The sequence below is a fragment of the Chiloscyllium plagiosum genome, chromosome 9 (genome assembly GCF_004010195.1).
Source record: "Chiloscyllium plagiosum isolate BGI_BamShark_2017 chromosome 9, ASM401019v2, whole genome shotgun sequence".
Classification (NCBI taxonomy): Eukaryota; Metazoa; Chordata; class Chondrichthyes; order Orectolobiformes; family Hemiscylliidae; genus Chiloscyllium; species Chiloscyllium plagiosum.
The window spans coordinates 87,842,063-87,867,722 of NC_057718.1; the positions used below are offsets into that span (position 1 = coordinate 87,842,063).

The 25,660-nt window shown below is 41.3% G+C and overlaps 1 protein-coding gene across 7 annotated transcripts in view; it reads left to right on the forward strand.

The window, feature by feature from the left end:
• tab2 (TGF-beta activated kinase 1 (MAP3K7) binding protein 2) overlaps positions 1-25,660 on the forward strand; it is a 59,984-nt gene that overhangs the window by 26,007 nt on the left and 8,317 nt on the right. For 5 of the 7 annotated variants that reach the window (XM_043696478.1, XM_043696482.1, XM_043696483.1 and 2 more), the window contains 5 exons: positions 1,528-3,124; positions 4,328-4,488; positions 4,945-5,038; positions 10,047-10,127; positions 10,561-12,374. In XM_043696478.1, coding sequence (XP_043552413.1) covers positions 1,528-3,124; positions 4,328-4,488; positions 4,945-5,038; positions 10,047-10,127; positions 10,561-10,706 — 2,079 coding nt within the window. In that variant the 3' untranslated portion in view covers positions 10,707-12,374. Of the gene's footprint in view, positions 1-1,527; positions 3,125-4,327; positions 4,489-4,944; positions 5,039-10,046; positions 10,128-10,560; positions 12,375-12,833; positions 15,190-25,660 lie in introns of those variants that run through there. The other 2 variants (XR_006312600.1, XR_006312599.1) reach the window with 2 other exon arrangements.

A 25,660-nucleotide genomic window follows, 5' to 3' on the forward strand; every position in this document is an offset into this window, starting at 1 on the left:
TGGAGGCAGTTCAGAGAAGGTTTACTACGCTGATCCTTACTATGGAGCAAGTGAGGACTGCAGATGCTGGAGGTCAGAGTCGAGAAGTGTGGCGCTGGAAAAGCACAGCAGGTCAGGCAGCATCCAAGGAGCAGGAGAATCAATGTTACAGGCATAAGCCCTTCATCAGGAATGAGAGAATGGGTGGGAGGGGATTGTGGGCGGGAAGGAAGCTGAGAGATAAATAGGATGGTGGGGTTGGGGCTGGGGAAGGTCGCTGGGATGGCAATAAGTAGGTGGAGGTGGGGGGTGATGGTGATAGGGTGGAGCAGCTAGGTAGGAAGGAAGATAGACAGATAGGACAGTTCAAGAGGGCAATGCTGAGGTGGAGGGAGGGGAGATGAGGAAACTGGTGAAATCAACATTAATGCCGTGAGGTTGGAGGGTCCCTAGGCGGAAGATGAGGCATTCTTCCTCCAGGTATCGAGTGGCTAGGATTTGGTGGTGGAGGAGGCCCAGGACTTGCATGCCCTTGGCGAAGTGGGAGGGTGAGTTGAAGTGGTTGGCCACAGGATGATGGGGTTGTTTGGTGCATGTGTCCCAGAGATCTTCCCTCAAATGTTCTGCGAGTTGACGTCCTGGCTCCCCAATGTAGAGGAGACCACATCGATAGTAATGGACACCATAGATAAGGTGTTTCGATGTGCAGGAAAATCTCTGCCGGATGTGGAACCAAATGACATCAATATCGATTTCACTAGTTTCCTCATCTCCCCTCCCCCCACGTCATTCTGGATCCAACTCTGCACCACCCTCTTGAACTGTTCATCTTCCTTCCTACCTATCCACTTCACCCTCTCCTACAATCTATCACCGTCACCTTTCCCCACCTCCACCCTCCTATTTATCTCTTGGCTCCCCCGTCACCATCCCTGATGAAAGGCTTATGCCCAAAACCCCAATTCTCCTGCTCCTCGGATGTGGCCTGATCTGCTGTGCTTTTCCAGTGCCACACTTTTCGACGCTGATCCTTGCTATGGAGGGATTGTCTTATGAGGAAAGACTAAACAGGTTGAGACTCTACTCACTGGAGTTTCGAAGAATGAGGGGTGATCTCATTAAGAGATATAGAATTCTTAAAGGGCTTGACAGGGTAAATGCTGAGAGGATGGTTCTCCTCACAGTAAAGTCTATGAACAAAGGGCATGGTCCTCATAATAAACAGACACAAATTTAGGCTGAGATGAGGAGGAATTTCTTCTCTAAAAGTGCAATGAGTCTTTGCAATTCTGCCACAGAAAGCTGTGGGGAACAGATTCTTTGTGTATATTTAAGGCTGAGAGAGATTCTTGATCAGTAGGGGAATCAAGAGTTATGGGGAAAGGGCAGGAGAGTGGGTTTGAGGAATGTTGGACAGTGATGATTCTATTGAACAGCAGAGCAGGCTCGAGCAGCCAAACAGCCTGCTCCTGTTCCAATTTCTTGTGGTCTTACTAAGTGGCTGCATTAATTTGTTTCCTAATTTTCTGTTGCTGTTTTGTTTTCTAGAACGGTAACAATTTGGATGCTTGCTGTAAGTTCTTATCTCAAGAAAGCACCAAATATCTTTATGGAGAAGGGGACCTGAATTTTTTGGATGAGTCCAGCATTTCTGGGATTCACAATCACATGTCTGAACTAAATCTAGATGTCCAGTCCCAGAATGTGTATCAGCATTGGAAGGAAAGGAGTCAATTGAATGGAAACAGAACTGTGCCTCATGGTGTCAGTGATGGAGCGCTTCCAACTGCTCTAACTAGCTATGAGCCTACACAGCAACCACAGGTAACGCCAACACAGTTGGCTGCAGGCTTGAATATGTTTGGAACTATGGACATGAGTCGCAGCCCTTCTTCAACGCAGCAACTTGGACTTCTTCAGCCATTGGGCTCCAAGGGAATATCGAGTACAGCCCAACAAATGCCCAGGTTCAACCCAATTACTGTCACTCTAGCTCCCAACCTTCAGACTGGCCATAACACTCCTACATCTTTGCACATACGAGGTGTGCCTCCACCTGTACTTAATAGCCCCCAAGGTAATTCTATCTACATTAGGCCTTACGTGACAACACAAAGCAGTTCAAACCGCCAGATGTCACAGCAGCCTGGCTGGATAGCTGGGCAAAATACCAGCACTCCTCAGTACAGTCATAATCAACAACAGCAGCTTTTCCAAGCCCCACAGTACTCACAACCGCAGCAGATGGAACAAGTGGCAGGCTTCTGTGCTCCTGTTACTTCACAATGTGGTTCAGCATATACCTCATCCCAACAGTCTGTGTACCCAGGCCAACAAAACCACCAGACGTCTCATGTGTACATGCCTATCAGCTCCCCCACAACGTCTCAAGTTCCTCCTTATCAGTCCTCAAATAATGCACATCCTTCAATTTACAGTCAATATAACATTCAGAACATCTCAACAGGGTCACGGAAAAACCAAATTGAGATCAAACTTGAATCACCACAGAGGAGTAATGCAACAATGCTGCGTCCCTCCAACTCTCGCACAGCCCCTTCACCTTCCATTAGCAGCCAGTCGGGAGGCAGGAGTCAACCCACAGTTTACATTTCCGCAAGCCCCCCATCATGTGAGGAGATAGTTGGACGCAACCAGCCGAAGCTCTATATCTCGGCAAATTCTACATCCGGTGATGAGCCGGGTCTGCGAAATCAGCCCACTGTGTATATATCAGCAAACCCAGGTTCAGCATCTTCCTCCCGAAGTGCTGCAGGACAAATTAGCATGGGTCCACAGCAGGGTGCTTTCATTCAACCCGCCTACATCCGTCATCACCCACCCAAGAGTCGGAGTGCAGGCAATTGCAACACTGCCACTTCTCCGAGAGTGGTGGTCACCCAACCCAATACCAAGTACACTTTTAAGATTACAGTTTCACCAAATAAGCCACCTGCCATTTCCCCTGGGGTTGCATCACCAACATTTGAACCTTCTAATCTCTTAAGCCTACCCGATCATTATGTGGAGCCTGAACCTGTCCAGCATTTGCAACTAGCAACTGATCCTGCTTCAACTCGTGACAATCGAATCAGTGAGATGCGAAGGATGAGTGCAGGATCTGATGATGCTGCCTATACAGAAGGTACTGAGAATTTTAGAAGTTTGTCTTTTTCAAGTTTTAATTCTTCTTTCAGCCAGTGTCTATCACAATGGGTTTCTTTTCAATAGGTTAAAACTGAAAGGCAATAGATTGCATGCTGATGCTATTGTATTCCTTGCAAGGGGCAATAGATTTCTGCAAGGACTTGATGAATGGAAAATTGTCCTGTACCTTTGGAGTATGGTAAAATCTGCTTGGAAAGAGCAATAACTTTGGTCTTTTTGGGTGAAAATGTTGATGAGTACCTCCTCACGACTTTATATAGTTTTTTTTGCCATACTGTCTTGCCTTGCCAGCTGTACAGTGGGACAGCAAAGTTACTGAAATATACAGAGTATGAAAAGTACAAACTTAAAGCTAATTCAAGTTTTTTAAGAAAAATTGCTGTATTAAGTGTTTTATTTACGGTACAGTATTGAAGCTTGATGTGATGCTCTACTGTAATCCTGCTGTACACCAAGATTATATGGCTACTCCTATTCTGTTAATATTGCAGCATGCCTACTGAACATCTTCTGTCACCTAATTTTGCAGAAGTCCCTCCGTTCTCCATATTGTAATGGCATAATTATGCTTCTTCTCATAATATTTTGAGTACTGAAATCCCTGCACTGCATATTCTATCACTGCTACAGATTGGCTTTAGGATTGATTGGTTAATATGTGTAGATAATAGTTCAAACTTCAGAGTTTAGGTTTAATGATTCAGAATGTGATATAGTTGCTGTAAAGATTGTGACTTAAAGTTGAATCGTACATAAAAGTAAGGCATTAATGTTAATCTAAATATACTAGAAAAGGCAAAGAGCAGAAGTAACTTGGCCCTGGCTCATTTGAATGAATTGACATGTAAAGTTGAAAATGGCAAAGGTTTGCTGCTACTATTAACATTTACATGATGTGCACAACAACATTTTATACTTTTGAAATCATTTTTATTGTACCAGTTTGTCTTTAGCTACACTTTTTCTCCTCAAAATAATGGTAATTTGAAAGAAACTAATACCAAGTATTGGATGTACATTAAGATAAACCTATTGATTTGAAGTAATTAAAAACCAAGAAAAGTCTGACCAAATAAAAAGGATTTTTAAAAATTTTGCGCTTGGTTCATTATGTTGTGCAGAATTATATTTTGTCCGCTACCCAGTGGTCTGTAAGTTGATTTGCTGATATGCTTTTCAGCTTTACTAGTGCATCAGAAGGCCAGAATGGATCGACTCCGTCGAGAACTTGAGCTGGAGAAAAGAAAGCTAGACAAACTGAAAAGTGAAGTTAATCAGATGGAAAGTGACCTTACCCAAAGACGCATGAAACGATCAAATTCGGCCTCCCAAATCCCATCGGTACGATTAACGATTCAATAATGCTTTCCAAATTTACTTGCCTTCGTTTAAATCTGAGCTGTTCACATTGGTTTATGTAATACAAAATAACATTTTAAATAATTTTGTTTTAAGTTCATGCTGTAAAGGTGTCACTTGTTCAATCTTACAGTTGTATTCGGTGCTGAAAATTCCTGAAAAATGGGGGACCATAATTTGGTAAACACAAATTTTAATTAAAGTTAGTAGGGACCTTAACTTAACAATCATTGGATTCCCTTGGTAAATGTTCAACTCAGCCATCAGTGGATAGTAAAATAGTGACATTTCAAACTTTGTTTCTGCCTTATAAAACTGCAAGTATGCAGTAATTTGAATTAAGTACCGTAAATGATCTAAGACATTAAAACTATAATCTGATATCATAGATATTTGTTGTCTTTGAAGTTGCTGAGATAATGCACCTTGGTCTTTCAGTTAGAGGAAATGCAGCAACTGAGAAGCAGCAACCGCCAGCTGCAGATCGATATAGACTGCATAACAAAAGAGATTGACCTGTTTCAAGCTAAAGGTATGTATAATTTCAAATAAATTGAAGCCATTAATCTGGTGTGCTAACCAGTTTTCTTTATAAATAGCTTAATTATATTTTTTCATAAATGTCCACTAGCCTGTAAGCAACATCTTGTTCTCGCCGTCTCCTGAAAGGCTCTGTTTGCTGGATGTTCAGGGACTGACTTTCCTCACATTTTTGTCTTTTTCTTTAATGTCCTTTTATTCAGACTGTTGACTTCTCCTTTCAGTAAAGGATGAAGAGGGTGAGCTGCACAAGAGGCAAGAGGTAGAAGGATGTCATTTTCCCGAAGTGGTGGAGGGTGGACTTTTAAGGAAATCATGAGATTAGGAATCAGCCAGAAAAATGGAGTTGCATTTAAAGAATAGTAGAGCAGGTTGGAGAAGGAGGTGATGGTTTAATGCTGTTATAGTGTGGTGTAAAATTATGTCCCAATACATGTGTGAATCATAATGTAACACATGTATTGGGCCAAGCAGTGGAATGTGGTGAAAGTGTTAAAATTGTGTCCCAATACATGTGTGAATCTAACCGGAATGGAGGTGTTGCTTAGTCCCGTGTGAATCTTATTACACACCTCCCCGTGTGAATCTTCTTATCTGTATGTAACCAGAATGGAATGTGTTTTTTAGCCTTGCTCTGCTGTTCACATGAATGTTTATATCTGGAAAAGAGTATATCAGCTGGAAAAGTCTCCAGTTCGGTGAGTCTGCTCCGGGGTTACGTTTAACCGCCGAGCGTGGGTTGTTGGCAACTGCTCTACGAGAACTGACGGCTCCCAGTTCCGGTAACACGTAGAGTGAGTATAAACCAGACCCGTTGTAAGTACGAGTCCTGGTTGTGGCGACGCTGCGGGGAATAAAACACTTATATTCTAGCAGACTCGCCTCTTGGCTGTTTGTTCTGTGTCAGACTACTTTCCTGCGAGCCTGGTCCTTGACCTTGAGAATTTTTTAAAACATATAGCAAGATTACTAATCCAGAAACCCAAGTTTCATGAGATTCCAGACCAACAACATGGTTGAATCATAACTGCCTTCTGGGCAATTGGGGTTGACCTTGTCAGTGGCATCCATATCCCATGAATGATTTTCTTTTACAAAAATCACTCCTTATCCTGTCTTGCTACCTTTCAGTGATTTATGCACCTCCAAGCTTGATTCCTGCACCCCTTTTATAATATCATTTATTTTGTTATTTTTCTGCAGTCTTTCTACCAAAATGAATCACTTCACATTTCTTTGCATTAGGTTTCATTAGCCACTTCTCTATCCATTCCACCAGCTTGTCAGAGCTTTTGAAGATCTCCCCAGGATTCACAAAAGTTCTGTATCATATGCCAAATTTGAAATTGTAGTCTGTACACTAAGGGCTAGATATATATTAGTATATATTAGGAAGAGTAGGAGTCCACCATCAATCCCTGGGGAACTCCACTATAATCCTTCCCCTCATCTGAAAAAAGCTGTTTATTCACTGTCAACAGGGGTGGTACCAGGGGACTGGAGAGTGGTGAATGTTGTGCCCCTGTTCAAAAAAGGGAATAGGGATAACCCCGGGAATTACAGGCCAGTTAGTCTTACTTCAGTGGTAGGCAAAGTAATGGAAAGGGTACTGAGGGATAGGATTTATGAGTATCTGGAAAGACACTGCTTGATTAGGGACAGCCAACACTGATTTGTGAGGGGTAGGTCTTGCCTTACAAGTCTTATTGAATTCTTTGAGGAGGTGACCAAGCATGTGGATGAGGGTAGAGCAGTGGATGTAGTGTACATGGATTTTAGTAAGGCATTTGAAAAGTCAGGAGGCATGGGATAGTGGGAAATTTGGCCAGTTGGATAGAGAACTGGCTAACCGGTCGAAGTCAGAGAGTGGTGGTAGATGGTAAATATTCAGCCTGGAGCCCAGTTACAAGTGGAGTTCTGCAGGGATCAGTTCTGGGTCCTCTGCTATTTGTAATTTTTATTAATGACTTGGAAGAGGGAGTCGAAGGGTCGGTCAGTAAATTTTCAGACGATACGAAGATTGGTGGAGTTGTGGATAGTGAGGAGGGCTGTTGTTGGCTGCAAAGGGACTTAGATATGATGCAGAGCTGGGCTGAGGAGTGGCAGATGGAAGTAAATTTGCAGATGATATGAAGATTGGTGGAGTTGTGGATAGTGAGGAGGGCTGTTGTCGGCTTTAGATATGATGCAAAGCTGGGCTGAGGAGTGGCAGATGGAGTTCGACCCTGTCAAGTGTGAGGTTGTCCATTTTGGAAAAGCAACACATTTTCAGCTCTGATCTTCAGCATCTGCAGTCCTCACTTTCTCCATTTTGGAAGGACAATAAAGAATGCGGAATACAGGGTTAACGGTAGGGTTTTTAGTAAGGTGGAGGAGCAGAGGGATCTTGGGGTCTATGTTCATAGCTCTTTGAAAGTTGCCACTCAGGTGGATAGAGCTTGTAAGAAGGCCGATAGTGTATTAGCGTTCATTAGCAGAGGGATTGAATTCAAGAGTCGTGAGATGATGTTGCAGCTGTACAGGACCTTGGTAAGGCCACATTTGGAGTACTGTGTGCAGTTCTGGTCGCCTCACTTTAGGAAAGATGTGGAAGCTTTGGAGAGGGTGCAGAGGAGATTTACCAGGATGTTGCCTGGAATGGAGAATAGGTCATACGAGGATAGGTTGAGAGTGCTAGGCCTTTTCTCATTGGAACGGCGAAGGATGAGGGGGATTTGATAGAGGTTTATAAGATGATCAGGGGAATAGATAGAGTAGACAGTCAGAGACTTTTTCAAGGGGACATAAATTTAAGGTGAAGGGTGGAAGGTATAGGGTGGATGTCAGGGGTAGGTTCTTTACCCAGAGAATGGTGGGGGCATGGAATGCACTGCCTATGGGAGTGGCAGAGTCAGAATCATTGGTGACCTTTAAGCGGCAATTGGATAGGTACATGGATAGGTGCTTAAGCTAGGACAAATGTTCGGCACAACATCATGGGCTGAAGGGCCTGTTCTGTGCTGTATTGTTTTATGTTCTATGTTCTTTGCTTCTTTTGACAGCCAAGTTTATATCACTATTGTCACTTTGTTTTTATTCCAAGTACTTTATCTTTGTTCTCTTTGTTATTGTGCATTGTTGTTGGCAATCACTTGCTAATGAGTATGAATGTCCACTGAGGAAATTCTGTATCACTGATCATGGGTGCTGTGGTTCCTTGTGTGGCTGATGAGTTTGATTCTAGATCCATATCAGGTATTTGCAGGTGTTTCCTGGAAGTGAGATTGGAGGTTGCTGTTTCAAAGTAGCTGTTGTAAAATACCTTATCTGATGCTGTTTTGGAAGTCCTTGTAAAGTATTAACTACATTAACCTTGTCTGATACCGCAACCTGCATTTGCTCAAGTGAGTCTCAATTTATTTCCCAAATTATTTTTCCAGAAGCTTCCCTACCACTGAGGCTCAATTGACTGGCCTGTAGTTGATGGGCTTATCTTTACACTGTTATTCTCAATAGGTATAACATTTGCAGTTCTCAAGATTGCTAGTACTACCCTGAAGGAAAATTACAAATTGCCTCCACAATTTCCACTTTCACTTTTTTCTCTTGAAGGCATTTCATTCAGTCCTTAAACCTTATTAACTTTAAGTACAGGTAGTTCTTGAATAACGTGCATTCTGGCAGAGCAATTTGCTTATAACCTCGCTGAGGAACTAAGGAATGGTATTTTCAAGCAGTCTTACCTTTTGTTTGCAATCGCGATTCCAGCAGTGATTGTTTCCTGTATTTTGTTCTGTGCACGGGCTGATCTCCGCACATTTCTGCACATGCACTGATGTCAGCTGCCAACAGAGCAGCTTTCTGTGAGAGATGCTGTGCAGAGAGAGCTTTCTGAGAGAGATACATTGAGCAGCTTCCTATAAAAGGTACACAACTCCTAGATTACCCCTTTTTTTGAAAAAATGGAAGGGTCTAAGATAAGCATGTTACCAAGAAGCATCCTAGTGATAAAGTTGTGGGTGGTGAACACAAAAAGGTTATAACACTGGAAGAGAAGCTAGATATTATGAAGTGTTTTGAGTGTCAGGAGAGAATATGTGACATCAGAATGGGGGAGTAAACCTATGTACCATGATGACCCTCTGTCCCTGCATTAACAATATTTTTTAAATGTACTATTAATTTTACTTTTGTTAAATATGATGTATACCTTCATTCAGGCTACTATAGTTTGTTAGACATTTGGGTGATTTTTGAGCAATTGTAAGTGATATATTTTGCTGGTTTTCCCATAGCTTTTCCTACTTTTCCCATAGGCCTCAGTATTTATATTAAGCGAGTTTTGCTGGAACGCAACTATGGCGTTATAGGAGAACTAGCTTTAGAAGCAGTCTAATATCACCTCTGTATCAACTTCAAACCCTTCTTGTATCTGAACTAACTCCTCTTCTTTCAGTATGAGCTGAACAGTGTCTTCCTTAATTGAGAGAAATGCACAGTATTACTTTAATACCAAAATCGTGTCCCTGTCCCAGCGCACATCCCCTTTTCAGTCCCTAATTGGCCGCCCTCTTATTGCATTTGCACTGTATGTCTTTAGAACATTTTCAATTCTCTTTGTAAGCTACCAGTATAATTTCTTTCTTGGCCTGCTGTTTCTTGTATTATCCACCTGACATTATCTTAAGCACATTATTTTTGCTGTACCCCTCCCCTTAATGGGAATATGCTTTGACTGTTTTCAACTGTACCTTTAAAGGCAGCCCATTGTTCAGTTAGTTTTTAAGCTGCTAAGTTTTTATTCCCAATTTGGGCGGCACGGTGGCCCAGTGCATGATACTTGGGTAATTGAATATGGCAGCCCATTGTTCAGTTAGTTTTTAAGCTGCTAAGTTTTTATTCCCAATTTATCTGAGCCAGATTCGTTCATCATGATACTTGGGTAATTGAATATTTAATTCTGTTCCTAGATGTTCCAACTTGAAGCACTGTGTGATATAACCCATTATCTCTCTTCGCAGGACCACACTTTAACCCCAGTGCTATCCACAACTTTTACGATAACATGGGATTTCGAGGTCCTGTGCCACCTAAACCGAAAGGTAGGAGAGCCACTCTAAATGAACTTAGTGGAACTTGCATTATGAAAGGACTTTGTCAACTATTCTCAAAATCACCCTTTTTGACTAAGCTTTTGGTCACCCTTAATCATTCTGTCATATTTGAGATTTTAAAAAAATGTTTGTTTCACAGGAAGGATAATTGAGACTTTCTTGTGTTGAATTTTTTAAGAAGTGCATTCAAACAAGTTTTTAGAAGAATGACAGGGTGCTGACCACCAAAACCAGTAAAACCTGGAGATGAGCTAAGTCAAGTGGTGATTATAATTTGATTGGGTAGGGGAGGGATTGATATGATTAAATCATTTTAAAATTCTCAACTAATTTTCTTGCATTAATCCATTAAATTAATCAAATTTGAGAAAGTTGGGGAACCATTATTTTCAACACCATTTAACATTTTTGTTTCCAACAGAGCAGAAACCTGCAGCTAAACCATCAAAACCAATAATTGATCCAGAGGAGGATGAAGGGGCTCAATGGAACTGTAGCACCTGTACCTTCCTGAACCATCCAGCCCTGATTCGCTGTGAACAGTGTGAGATGCCCAAGCATTTCTGAGCCATAACGCTCCCAGTGAAAGAACGAATGCCTCAACAGATGCTGGGATAAAGGAATTGTTTACAAAGACTGTAGTAACTAGCAGATACAATGCTGGAAAGAATTTTAGTATGGACCAGGTGGTCTTTTTCGTGGAGATTATAATTTCAGCACAATGGTTTTTGGGATTGAACACACAGCTTCAAGATTCAGCAGTCGAGTGCTGGGACCTGAGCTAATACCAGGTTTGCCCATACCAGATACACCTTCACCAAGCAAAAAAGAAGTTTTTCACAAAGCCACATCTGTATGAACTGCTGTGGGTCTTATTGTCTCTTCTGACCTATCTTCCACAATTTCCTCCCAAGATGCATTTTTAAAGAGAAAACATGTAACAAATCTCAGGACGCTACAGATGGAAATGATTAATACATTTGATAAGTAAAAGCAACTAAATGAGCTGTAAGAACAGCAGAGGGCTTTTGTATAGCTAGACTTAGAGGAGCACCTGAGAGTGGGTGGAACAGAATGTGTGCATCACTAATAAACCTCACTGCTCTGATCACCTTTCTGCTCCAAAACTTTCATAAAATTCAGCTTTGGGATGACCAAATGCTCCAATGTATCCTACAATGTATACAGTCTACTCTTCAAGCTTACTGTACTGAGCCCTACAGATCCGGGAAGTTCCAGGTTGACTCCTACCTGTGTGCTCAGTTAGCTCAGGTCAGTAGGGATGCTGCATGTACAAGAGATGGTGAAGAAAACATCAACAATTGCTGCTCCTAATTCCTATCTGTTAACCCTTCTGCTGGAAAGAGAGAATGCATACTCACCTGGTGAGAGCAGGTTAGGGTTTGGTTATGATGACTGGCCAACTAGCATTCACATGAAGAATGGGTAATCAGGTGGACTGGCACTGGTGAAACCATGTGTGCTGTTACCATACCTTAGAGGAGGTGGGGAGAAATTTGGGGAGAAACGTTTCTTCTCTTTTCCTCTGTTCCCGAGTTTCCTGTATTACCTGTATGTATCATGCTTTAGACATTGGTAGATAACTTCATTGAGCGGTTTTTAGTAAAATCTTTTTGTCTCAATCACCTTGATACCTATGAGAAGTGAAGCCTTAAATTAACTTAAGAAAAACAAAGCTATGTATAAAGCAGCTTTCAGTGGCCTTTCTGTACAGCATTTCTATAAATTATGCTCTTGAAGAGACCTACAAATGCAGTTTCCAAGACAACGGTGTGATGTTCTTGTGAGAAATATATATATATATATATTTTTAAAAATGATATGCAGTGCTTGATCAAGACTCTCCTGGCACTGTATAATGATATAGTGCTTAAGTACAGCTTTCAAAAGACGAAAGAAGAATGAGGTCAACAGCTGAGGTTTTTAATAGACCAGGTACACTCAGTTGCTGTATCATGCACTCTTTGCATCTAAATTACCTGCTATTTTCAATTTTTGTAAGCACCAGCTTCCTATTTTGTTCTGTTGTTTATGTTGTTGAATTGGCCTCACTTGATAATTCTAAAAGTTTTAGTACAAAAAAAGTGTTTTACAGTACGATTAGAGTATATATAAAAACATATTGTCACACAGTGGTCTGAGCTTCATCTGCAGGTCTAAATGAAAATTGATTGGTTTTACGTTTTATTAATAAAACATAATGGGATATCTTAAGTTGATTTTTCCATTTTAATTAGGTACATCGTCTTTTTGGCACAAAAGCCATTTATCAAAGAAGGAGAATTTGAAATTTTACTTGAATATCACTGAGTTTGTATAGGCATTTGTGAGAGAGATTCCCCATTTATGATGATCTTCTAGTATGATGGAGAGAGATCACCATAACTCAATGCTCCAGGATCTTGAATGGTGTTTGTGGCAGAGAGTGCCCATTATGTATCTGATGTAGCATCTCAAGTACTCTAGATGGCAAAGGAATCTCCTTATATCTCAATTTAGTGATATTGCTGGTACTAGGTTTAAGCTCAGCACAGACTACAGGAATAAGATGTTCCTCTTTGATATATGCATATGTATTGAGAGGAAATAACAATGAAAAAATAAAATCAAAGGGCTTATCCCTTTCGAGAGCTATTCAAATTCATACATTTTGTTTTTCTTTGAAAATGCCAGGCACTACCCAGATAATTCAGTATAATACAGCAGATCTGCAAAAACATGAGCACTTTTGGATCTTGGAGGTAAGCATGTGACTTTTTAAATCACAGAATCCAGTGACTAAATATGAAATTGGTCTTCAGTTTTTTTTTAAGGGTTGCGGAAGCATTTATCATCTGAGACCACAAAACACTTTTTCACATTTTGAATGTAGTTTTTACATTTGTAATGTACGCATTATTATTAAATAATTGCATATTTTAAATATAAATTATTCTGCATATAGGGAGTCAAAATTAGGATTCATAAATATGAGATAGCCATGAATGAATTCAAAAAATAATTTAGGAGGGAGTACTTAGAATGCTGAGCATACTGTTTGATTGAGTGTTTGGAGTAAAATATAAATGCCATTAGGATTAGATGAGTAAGAGAGGGAAGAGGTTTGTGTTGCAGCCTTCACACCAATGTTGTCTGACTGGGCAAATTACATAGATTTTCATGCTGTAAATTCAAAATCCTGACGCTGATAAAAAAAATAAAAATTCCCAAGTTTTCATGTTATAATTTCTGAAGAAACAAATAACACTTCTGACATCCCAATGAAGCTAATGAATGAAGGACACATGAGGATTGAGATAATCTGTTGGCATGGATTGAGAATTGATAGGACAACGGTCCCAAATTCTTCAATCTATCTTCATAACTAAAAGCTTCTCACCCCTGGAACCGTTCTCATGAAACCTCTTTGACAATCTTTCCAATCTGCTCACATTTTTCCAGAAGAACTGTGCCCAGAACTCTACACAGCATGCTAGTTGAGATCCAACCTGTATATCCTACAGGTTCAGCATAACCTTCCTACTCTTGGACTATGTCTCAACAAACAAAGCCTAACCGTTATACTCTCCAACTGATCTGTCCCCTTTAATGACTTACGAGTGTAAAACCCAGGTCTCTCTGTTGCAGCACATCATCCAGAGTGGTGTCCTTTATTTTAGATTCACTCTACCTTTATAACAAATGTATCGCCTTGCACTTCTATGCATTGAACCTCATCTGTCCAGTCCCCCAATTGTCAATTTCCTTTTGAAACTCTGTGCTCTCCTCCTCACAGTTTACCATATTCCCAAGTTTTGTATCATGCAAACTTTGAATTTGTACTGTGCACACTATATCAAGAAAAGCATGAGTCCAAATACTGGCCCTTAGAGAATGCTCCTACAAACTTTTCTCAAAGCTCAAAATATCCATTAATTATTGCTTTCTGTTTCCTAACTCAGCCAGTTTTTTTTTAATCCACATTACTAAGTCCCTTTTGTTCCATGAGATCTAACTTTTCTCACAAGTCAGTTTTGCGGTTCTGTATCAAATGCCTTTTTTAGAAGTACATGTACACCACGTCAACAGTATTACCCTTATCAACCCTCCCTGGTCCATCTGTTCCAGCTCAACTGGACATGACTTTCCCTTTATAAAACCATGCTGACTCTCCTTAGTTAACTTTTATTTGTCCATATGTATCCTGAATTATTGTTTCTAATTGCTTCTCCATTACCAAAGCTAAATTGGCTGGTTTGCAAAGTCTGGCACTTCTCCTGAGTCTTAAGACTAAAAATTTATGGCCACTCACTTACTTCCCTGAGTGTGTCTGATCCACCTTTTTGAAGGTAACCAATTGTTCAGCTGTAGATTTCCCCACCATTCTTTGGCATCAGTCTATCCAACCCAGTTCCAATTTTGGCCCAGAAGTTTGCTCTCCCCAGTTAATCAATCTAATTCTGAATTGTTAATTGTTTTCCAGAATGAGCCTAAACCTTACATTGCTACAGTCACTGTCCTCAACTGATACCTAATCTATTTGGCCCACCTCATTCCCAAGAATCAGCCTGGCAGTGCTTATTTTCTCAGACTGGACACATACGCTGTTGAAAGTTCTCCTGAACACAGTCTAGAAATCCTTGCCCTTCTCTGCCATTTACACTACTACAATCTCGCTAGACATTTGGATAATTAAGGTGCATCACTATAACTGCAATGTTTGCACCTCTCTGTATTTTCCATGTAGATTTCTTCCTCTACATTCACCCTATTAGTAGATAGCCCATACATTACACTGAGCAATGTACTTATATCTTTCTTGTTCCTTGACTCTAGCCAAATTGACTGTATACTTCAACCCTCTGGGACACGTTTTCTCCAGCACTGCAATACTCTCCTTAATGCCACCCCTCCTTTTTTTCCTTTCCTATCTTTACTGAAACCTTGTATCCAGAAAGATTTAAACCCTGGTCCTATTCTTTCTTGAGCCAGTATTATAGCCACAACACCATAATTCCACATGGCAACCCATGCCTATCAATCTTATTTACAGTCCTTGTCTCCTTCCAATCGGAAAGGTGCTGTGAAACTTGAAAGGGTTCAGAAAAGATGTACAAGGATGTTACCAGGGTTGGAGGATTTGAGATATAGGGAGAGGCTGAACAGGCTGGGGCTGTTTTCCTTGGAGCATCGGAGGCTGAGGGGTGACCTTATAGAGGTCTACAAAATTATGAGAGGCATAGATAGGATAAATAGACTTGGTCTTTTCCCGAGGTCGGGGAGACCAGAACTAGAGGGCAAAGGTTTAGGATGATAGTGAAAATATATAAAAGAGACCTAAGGGGCAACTTTTTCATTCAGAGGGTGGTATGTGTATAGAATGAGTTGCCAGAGGAAGTGGTGGGAGGCTGGTACAATTGCAACATTTAAGAGGCATTTGGATGGCTATATGAATAGGAAGGGTTTGGAGGGATATGGGCCAGGTGCTGGCAGGTGGGACTAGATTGGGTTGGGATATGTGGTTGGCATGGACGGGTTGGACCGAAGGGTCTGTTTCCATGCTGTACATCTCTATGGCTCTATACTCTGTGCATTCACATAAATGCACTGTAACCATAGTTTAAACATTTTATTTTATCTCTTTTTCTGACTCCACCCATTAATTTAGAGATTTATTCAGTGTTGTCTCCTTCAGTACTTTGTGCACCCTGGTATTTCTTCTGATAGACTTCCCTGGCACCCCCATCTCTACCAATTTAATTTAAACCCTCCCTAACAGCACTAGCAAAGCACCTCTCAAGGATCTCAGTCCCAGCTCTGTTCAGATGGAAACCGTCTGGCTTACAAAAGTGCCCTCTTATGCAGAGCTAGTCCCAATGTACCAGTAATTTAAATCTTTCCTTCCACATTTTCATGTCTTATCTTCCTATTTGTACCTACTTGCACTTGCATTAGGAATACTACGGAGATTGCTATTTTTAAGCTTATGTTTGCTCATTTTATATCCTTAAATTCTGAGAGCTGGACCCAATCTAGTCCCACCTGCCAGCACCTGGCCCATATCCCTCCAAACCCTTCCTATGTATGCTAGCAGTATGAACATGGCCCACAATCTCTGGCTACTCACCCACCCTGCTGAAGAATATCCTGCAACTGCTCTGTGACATAATTAACCCTGGCCCTAGTGAGGCAACGCATCATCCTGGGCCACAGAAACTCCTAAGAGTTCTAACTGACAACTTCTATCACTACTACTCTTCCAATCTTCCTCCTCCTCTCTTGTACAGCTTAGGCATTTGCAATATACCAAGCTCAGCTCTTGCTGCGCTCCTCGGAGGAACAATTCCCTTTACCAATAACTAGAGCAGGAAACTGGTTAGTGAGTAAAATTGTCTCAAGTAACATTGTCTCTGCCTCGTGGACATACCACTGTGACTCCGACCATCACTTTAACTCCAAATTTATGCAGCTCGTGCCATTTTCTGCACATTTTCTCGTCTATGTTATGTGAAGTGACTATGACTCCCCATGTACCAGAAGCTGGACATTCTGCATGGCCAAGCTCCTCTGGCATATCTTAAGCTTGCTTTTAAACTATGTACTTTAACCAGATTTGACAGTAGAAAGTAGAATTCCTCCCCTTTCCAGTTAACTCCTTTTCCTGTGCCTATAGGTTGTATACTTAACAGTAAGAAGCAATTCCTAGAGTGGAAAAAGGTGAAACAAAAAATGCAAAGGGAGTACTTCCTACCTCTCCTTCCCTGAATCCCTCAACTTGCCAAAATCCCAGCTGCATGTTCAAGTTGCACTCAATGCTATGCCACACTGAGACGCAGTATTTATGTTTTAAAGCTAAAATGTTAAGTTAGCCCCCCTACAGAAATAAGAGTTTCAATTAACTTCCTTCTTTACTAATTACACTGTTCCACTGTAGATGGTTTGTATGCACCTGCTCCCAAAATTTAAACAGTAACTTTCAGTTAAATGTAAATAAATTTAGATTTCAGGAAGCAAATAAGATTTTCCCACCTCTCAGAACTTCCAGTTCTCCATTCAAACCACATACAGTGCTAAGTTGCATCTCCTAATTTTTGTTTCTGATTCATAAGGCATGTTTAGACTTTTAAAAATTGAAGTTGCATATATCAGGAACTTCTAATAAAAGTTTATGTTCTTTCAATGTCAAGCCTGCAACAAATCAGAGGTGTTTCCTTGACTCACCTTAGTATTCCTGAAACCTGCCTCGAATGCTGACAAAACTTTCCCCAGGTCGTAATATCCTAGTGCCAGCACGTTCATCAGAGTCAAAAAGTTGTGGGATTGTTTTCTCTAGAGATTTGAGTTTATAATCCAGGCAGCTATTTGCAGTTCATTTCTGACTGAGTGCTCTTAGCCAATTAGAGATGGGCAATGAAAAATGCTGGCCAGCCGTGCCATATCCCATGCATGAATAAAAAGAGACTGCCTTTTTCAGATGAGATGTTAAACTGAGGGGTCTCGAGTGAATTTAAAATATTCCCAGCACAAATTCAGAGAAGGGCAGGGTGGTATGCATTCTCCCTCAACCAACACCACTATAGAAACATAGAGTCATAGAGATAGTTAGCACAAAAACAGACCCTTTGGTCCAACTCATCCTTGCCAACCAGATATGTTTAAATTAATTTAGTCCAGCACTTGGCCCATATTCCTCTAAACCTGTCCTATTCATATTCTCATCCAGATGACTTTTTAAATGTTGTAATTGTAGCAGCCTCTGCGACTTCCTCTGGCAGTTCATTCTATGTATGCACCATTGTCTGTGTGAAAAAGTTGCCCCTTAGGTCCATTTTAAATATTTCTCCTCTCACTTTAAACCTCTGCCCTCTAGTTTTGGTCTCCCCCACCCTGCGGAAAAGACTTTGTCCATTTACTCTATCCATACCCCTTGTGATTTTATAAACCTCTGTAAGGTCACCCCTCAGCCTCCAGTGCTCCAGAGAAAACAGCCTGGCCTATTCAGTCTCTCCCTATAGCTCAAATCCTCCAAACCTGGCAACATCCTTCTAAATCTCTTCTGAACTCTTTTTGCTATAAAGCACTTTGGGAGCTCTAGAGGTCATCATGAAAGGTGCAATGTAAATGTGCTTTCATTAACTAGCAGCAAAAGTGACATTAAGTTGCTGTTGCTTTGATTACTGTAATTATGATATAACTTTGTGGTGCATGATGAAAGTGATCTTATTTGGCATTTAATTCTCCACCTGTAAATTACATGTCTTTGGATAAACTGGATAATTTAGTATTAATTATATCAAGAGGTTTATAAAATCACAATGAGCATGGATAGAGGAATAGACAAGGGTTGTATCCTAGGGGTATGGGGAGGAGTCCAAAACTAGAGGGCATAGGTTTAAGATGAGAGGGGAAAGATTTGAAAGTGACCTAAGGGATAACTTGTTAACACAGAGGATGGTGTATGTATGAAACAAGCTGCCAGAGGAGACTGGTACAATTACAACGTTTAAAAGACATCTGGATGGGAAATGAACAGGAAGAGTTTAGAGGGTTTTGGGCCAAATGTTGGCAAATAGGACTAGGTCAATTTGGGATGTCTAGTCAGCTCACAAGTTGGACTGAAGGGTCTGTTTTACTGCTGTGACTTGTATGCTCAGTATGTTCGCACTATTATTTCCCTAGGTGGCAGTGTAGGCTTGCTTTTGGTATACTTTCGATAATGTTCGTGTTTTTTTCAGTGGCTATAATAAATTAGATTATTGTTATTCACAGAACCTTGTGAATTAGGTGCTTTGTTGCTTCCACATTTGGGATCATTCAATCTTCGATTGTCTATTCCTGTTTTTCTTGTTGTGAGCTGCTACCTTGAATTGTTGCAGTCATTGTAGAGAACATGCTCCCACCATGCTGTTTGGGTCATTCCAGCAATACTTCATAATGTTCAGCTTATCTAAAACTCAGTTGTGTTTATCCTAACTTAAAATGACTCCACATATTAATATAGTGGCAAGTGAAAACCTGATGAATGGTATGCCCCCAGAAAACAGAGGATCAGAGGGACTTATGTACTTGGAGAAAGTGAGGACTTACGTACGTGTCCACAGGTCACTTTAAAGGTATTGGGTTTAAGAGCAGGAAGGTTATCCTGAGATTACGTGAAATGTTGGTTGGCCATAGCTAGAGTAATGTGTGGAGAAGGTACAGAGAAGATTTACCATTTAGTTATGAAAAGAGATTGAAGAGAGTATTTTGAAAAGGCATGGAATTTGTAAATGTCGATTTTCAGAGACATTTGCTCATAAAAGGAGACCAGGTTACCTTGCAAGTACACAAAGCAATTAGGAAGGCCAATTGCACATGGGCCTTAATTACGAAGTGATGGGAATACAAAAATGAAGTTGCTCCCCAGTTGTACAGGGCTTTGGTGAGACTGCACCTGGAGTACTGTGTGAAGTTTTATTTTCCATATCACTTGCAAATGTAGGTTCAGTAAATTATTTCTTGGGATGAGAGAGTTTTCCTATTACTGGCTGAGTAAATTGGGCTTTTTTTTTGAGTTTAGAAAAATTCAAGATTCTGAAAGGACTTAGTAGACTAGACTGGGGCATCTGGAACACAATACACAATTTCAGCATGATTTGGGCAAAGAGAAAAATTTATATAAGTACTATGAATCTTAAGAGTTCTAAACCTCTGAAGGTAGTTTATTCAATACATTTAAGGTTGAAATCGACAGATTTTTGTTTTCCCAGGGAATCTTGGGATTTGAGACAGCAAGAAGTGGAGGCAGGAGGTCAGCCAGCTATGATTGATTTACTCATATTTCTTATGATCCTGGATGGCTGTTTGTCCCATTCTGAAAGGTATTGGATATTTCAATGACCACAGACCCTAACGATCATTCAAGCACTTAGCCAAGCTGCAACACTGGTCTCTACCTTACAGTTTGGAAAGTTGACCAGGAATGTCCACTTCACAAAGCAGAGGCCAAATAAAAAATGGCTAATACTGCCACATCAGTCTACTTGCAATCATCAGCACAGTGTGAGCTGCCATCGATAGTGGGCTATCAAGTGGCAACAACTGAAAATAACCTAAGTTTGGATTCCACCAGTGTCACTTAGCTTCTGACCTCATTACAGCACTTGGTCCATATATAGACTAAATAACTAAACTCCAGAGATGAGATGAGAATGACTACTCTTGATATCAAGGCAGCATTTGACGGAGTACAGCATCAAGGAGCCCTTGTAGAACTGCGTTAGTGAGATTTGGGGTAAAGCATTCCACTGTTGTGCAGTCATGCTACCACAAATGGTGTTTGTAGGAGATCAACCATCTCAGTCATAGAACATCACTGGAGGAGTTTCTCAGGTCTATGCTATTAGCTAAGTTTCTTCAGCCATTTCTTCAGTGAGTATTACTCCATCTTAAGGTTAGAAGTAGGATGTTCACTGATATTTTCAAAATATTCAGCATCTCATATGACTAACTCAAAAGACGCTAATGCTTCTGAACTGGACCAACAATATAAGCACTGTCTACAAGATTATTAGGTCATAGGCTGGAAATTCTGTAGTCAGTAGCTCACCTCTTGACTCGCTGAAGCCCATCCACGAACACAGAGAATCCTGGAGAAACTCAGCAGGTCTGGTAGCATTTGTGGAGAGAGAAACGGTAAATGTTTTGATTCTGGTATGACACTTCTGCAGAACATGATGACTATCTCTAATTTATCTGTACCTCTTCAAGTAACAGTTAACCCTATCCCTCATTCTGTTTTTACACTTTTTAAAAATCGTAATGATCTGAAATTTCACTTCCCAGCATTGCCTTCTCCATTTATTCTTCTTCCTCCTCATATGCTGGGTTTTATTCTCTGATTTCTTTCTTTCTGCTGCTTCTTCCCTCACATGTATTCCATTATCTCTAATCCTGCTTGACCTGAAATATTCAAACTTGTCTTTAAAAGCATGTAGGTAGGATGAGGGTGTGGGCTTCAGGTAGATAACAGCAATCGTGAGGAGTTCTTGACAAATGGGAGGCATTGCATTCATTGGACTGCCAGAGCAGCTGTGCATTGACTCCAGCTGAGTAAGATAGGGGGCTGCTCGAGACATCAGTCCAGTCTAGTATCTATGCACTGTTTGGTCTCAAACAGTAGGGGGTGCTGTAGCCATTGGTCTACTCCAAAACCAGTTACTTGGCTGCCAGAAAGGAAGATGTGTCACAGGATTAGATGGAGCAGAAAGGTTCAAATGAGCAATGGCAGTAGCTTGGAACTTGCTTCCATCCTTACAGCCCACTGGCTTTCTATTAAGGAAAACTCTATTAAGGAATACTGCAGATGAATATAATCTTAAGATATAACAGGTAGTAGACTCCACACAAATTTGCCCTGCCTGCTGTCTAGTTATCTCCAGAGCCCACTGTCTCCTTCTCCAGTCCCTCACTCTCCCTTTCAATCAACCAAGATTGTGCTCAGGTTCTTGGATTCTAAAGAAAAGGGTCAACTCTGTAGTCCAATGGTCATAGCATGAATCTAGAGACAATAAGCTCAACAGAAAGTAGGGCAGAAGGTAACAGGCTGGGCACAGTAGTCTGAGAGATCTATTTTCCTTGACTCTGGGTGTTGAACTGTGGAATGAACAATGTGAATTGTCAAAAGTAATTACGATAATTTCACTATCAGTAGTCTTAAATTGAGATATGTACATAGTCTGCATTCTGTAGATTTTCTGTAAAACACATGAGAAATGTCCTGTTTGTCCTAACTACAGTTAATACAAACAAAGGGTTGGAATGTAGTCCAAACCGTTCCTCAGTTTTTATTTTTATTCAGAGATTGTTCTTGTTAAGCATTGAAGGATCCTGAAACTTTTATTTGGATCTGATTTTTTTTTTCAGCAACTCAAGCCTCTCCCATAACCACATGAAGGTAAAACAATCCAACTATTTTTGGATTGGTTTTCAGGAAGACCTTTTTTCATTTTGAAGAATGCCCCGCTGGAAGCACAGATCTGGTTGATGTGACAAATTGACAACATCATATACATGTTTCATCATGATATAACTGTATTCCTCACCTTCATTAGCCAATTTATCTTGAATGAGACTGAGAGAGTTTGAGCACAGAAAAAGGAGGAGGTCATTCAGCACTCAGAAACATCGAAAACAGAGCAGGAGTGGCCATTTGGCTCCTTGAGCATGTTCTGCCATTCAGTATGTTCATGACTGATCATCCAACTTGATACTTTGTTCATCCTTTCTCCCCAAACCCTTTGATCCCTTTAGCACTAAGAACTATGTCTAACTCATTCTTTACAACATTCTGTTTTGGTCTCAACAGCTTAGTGTGGCAGAAAATTCCACAGGATTGCCATTCTGGCCACGTCTTGATGCATTTTTTACTTTCCCAATCTATAACTATTCAGATAATCTGCCTTCCTGTTTTTACCGCCAAAGTTGATAATCTCACATTTATCTACATCATACTTCATCTGCTATGCGTTTGCCCACTCACTCAACTCATCCAAATCTCTCGAGCATCTCTGCATCCTCCTCAACACTTCAACCTCCACCCAGCTTTGTATAATCTGCAAAAGTGTATGGAATAACTTCAAAGAAGTTGGTATCCTATCACTAAGTTGTCTTTTATTTATACGTGCAGAATACTTGAACCTGATCTAGCTCCCTCAGAACCAGCTCTCAGAGCGAATAGGATGTCTGGCACTCCTTATCTGTTAGACAGGGCTCCCTGATAGGACCAGTTCCAATCAGGGAGCTCCTTATGAGGTCCTCTTGGCTGACCTTGATACAGTCACTACATCCCTCCTCCTCTGAGTCTGAGGAGATAGGCCAGTTCTTTTTTTGTTTTGTAGCTCCTGGAGTGTTTTAGCAGTGGGTCAGATTCTTCCAATTCTGCCTCTGATATGGGCAGCATGTAATGTGCAATTTCTTGCCTCTTGTGCCTGGAGAGTCTTGGAAGAAATCCATTCTCTTCTTCAAGCGGCAAAGGTGTTGAGGCGGCGACATCCATGTCCATCTCAGATTCTGAGGTATCTTCAACGCTTGACAGAAAAGGAGACCCACAGGTTCCAGAACAGTCAGAAAGGCTGTCAAGATGTCAGGCACATTTTACTCCTGCACAGTTCGTGAGTTTGCAGCTTTTATATGTTCCACGTACTTGTTCAGGACCATCACATCCACCCAAACTTTATATGTTATTGGATCTGACCTTGTATCAACCATGCCTTTTATCCATGCACAGAGCATTCCTGTGGTGCCTCCATCAAACTTTGTCCTCTGAAGTAAATTGTCTCTCTCACTTAGTGGAGTCTTGCATTCTTGATGTGTTTTCCACCCCCTCCCCCTCACCCAATACATCCAGGAAGATCCAATTTAACCCGGTGTGGAGTGTTCTCCCCATTAGCAATTCTGCTGGAGCTATCCCTGTAGTTGCATGAGGGGTAAGCCCAATAATCAAATAGGAACCAGGACAGTTTGGTACCTATTGAAGCTGTAGGTTGTTTCTTTAAGCTTGCCTTCAAAATTTGGACTGCCCTTTCTGCCAGGCCATTGGACAATGGATGGTGTGGAAAGGGAGGTGATTGAGGAGAGTTTGTCTATTGAGTCAGTATGGGTGGAAGTCAGAAACAGGAAAGTAGCAGGTACTTTATTGGGAGTTTTCTACAGAGTTGCCAAGAGCAAAAGTGATACAGAGGAGCAGATTGAGAGGCAGATTTTGGAAAGGTGCAGAAGTAACAGGGCTGTTGTCCTAGGTGACTTCAACTTCCCTAATATCGATTGGAACATCCTCAGTGCAAATAGTTTGGATGGAGCAAACTTTGTCAGGAGTGTCCAGGAAGGATCCCTGACTCAAGGGGATGACTAGAGGGGAGGCCATATTGGATTTAACGCTTGGCAACAAATCAGGCCAGGTGTCACATCTCTCACTGAGACAGCATTTCGGTGATAGTGATCACAACTATAGTCATGGAGAGGGATAGGAGCAGACGATATGGGAAAGTAATAATTTGGGGAGGGGAATTACAACACTATTAGGCAGGAACATTGGAGCATAAATGAGAACAGATGTTCTTAGGGAAACGCACATCAAAAATGTGGAGGTTGTTTAGGCAGTACTTGCTGCAAGTGCTAGGTAGGTTTGTCCCACTGAGGCAAGGAAAGAATGGTAGGGAGAAAGAGCCTTGGGTGCTGGAGATTAGAGTCAAGATTAGAGTGGTGCCGAAAATGCACAGCAAGTCTGGCAGTATCCGAGGAGCAAGAAATCCTGATGAAGTGCTCCTGCCCGAAACATCGATTTTCCTGCTCCTTGGATGCTGCCTGACCTGCTTGCTGTGCATTTCCAGCACCACTCTAATCTTTATTAATTTTCTCCCCATTTAGAAAATAGTCTATGCCTCTTTTCTTCCACCAAGCTTCATGACCTCACAGTTTGCCGTGCTGTACTCCATCTACCACTTCTTTGCCCACCCTCTTAACCTGTCCAAATCCTTCTGCAGTCTCCTTGCTGCCTGAATGCTACCTGTCCGTCTACCTATCTTTGTATCATCTGCAAACTTAGCCAGAATGCCCTCCGTTCCTTCATCTAGATCGTTAATGAAAAACTGTGGTCCCAATACTGAGTCTTGCAGAACACCACTTGTCATTGGCTGCCACCCTGAGAAGAACACTTTTATCCCCACTGTCTGCTTTCAGTCAGACAGCCAGGCTTCTCTCTATGCTAGCACCTTGCCTCTGACACTGTTCTTCCTGACCTCTCCGCCCCCACCCCAGTCTGACCTATCACCCTCACCTTGACCTCTTTCCACCTATCACATTTCCGACGCCCCTCCCCCAAGTCCCTCCTCCCTACCTTTTATCTTAGCCTGCTGGACAAACTTTCCTCATTCCTGAAGAAGGGCTTATGCCCGAAACGTCGATTCTCCTGTTCCCTGGATGCTGCCTGACCTGCTGCGCTTTTCCAGCAACACATTTTCAGCTCTGATCTCCAGCATCTGCAGACCTCATTTTCACCACACTCAGTAGCCTCATGTGTGGTATCTTGTCAAAGGCCTTCTTGAAGTCCAGATAGATAACGTCCATTGGTTCTCCTTAGTCTAATCTGCTCGTTACTTCCTTAAAGAATTCTAGCAAATTTGTCAGGCATGACCTACCCTTGATAAAACCATGCTAACTCTGCCCTTTTTTTACCATACACTTGCAAGTATTCTGGAATCTCCTCCTTCATGATGGATTCCAGGATCTTACCCATGACCAATGTTAGACTAATTGGTCTGTAATTTCTTTGTCTTCTGCCTTACTCCCTTTTTAAACAGGGTGTTACATTAGCGATTTTCCAGCCCTCTGATTCTAGTGATTCCTGAAAGATTACGCCTTCACTATCTCTTCAGCTATCACTCTTAGAATTGTAGAGTGTAATCCTTTTGGTCCATGTGATTTATCCACCTTCAGGCCATTCAGTTTTTCTAGCACCTTCTCCTTGGTGATGGCCACCATAC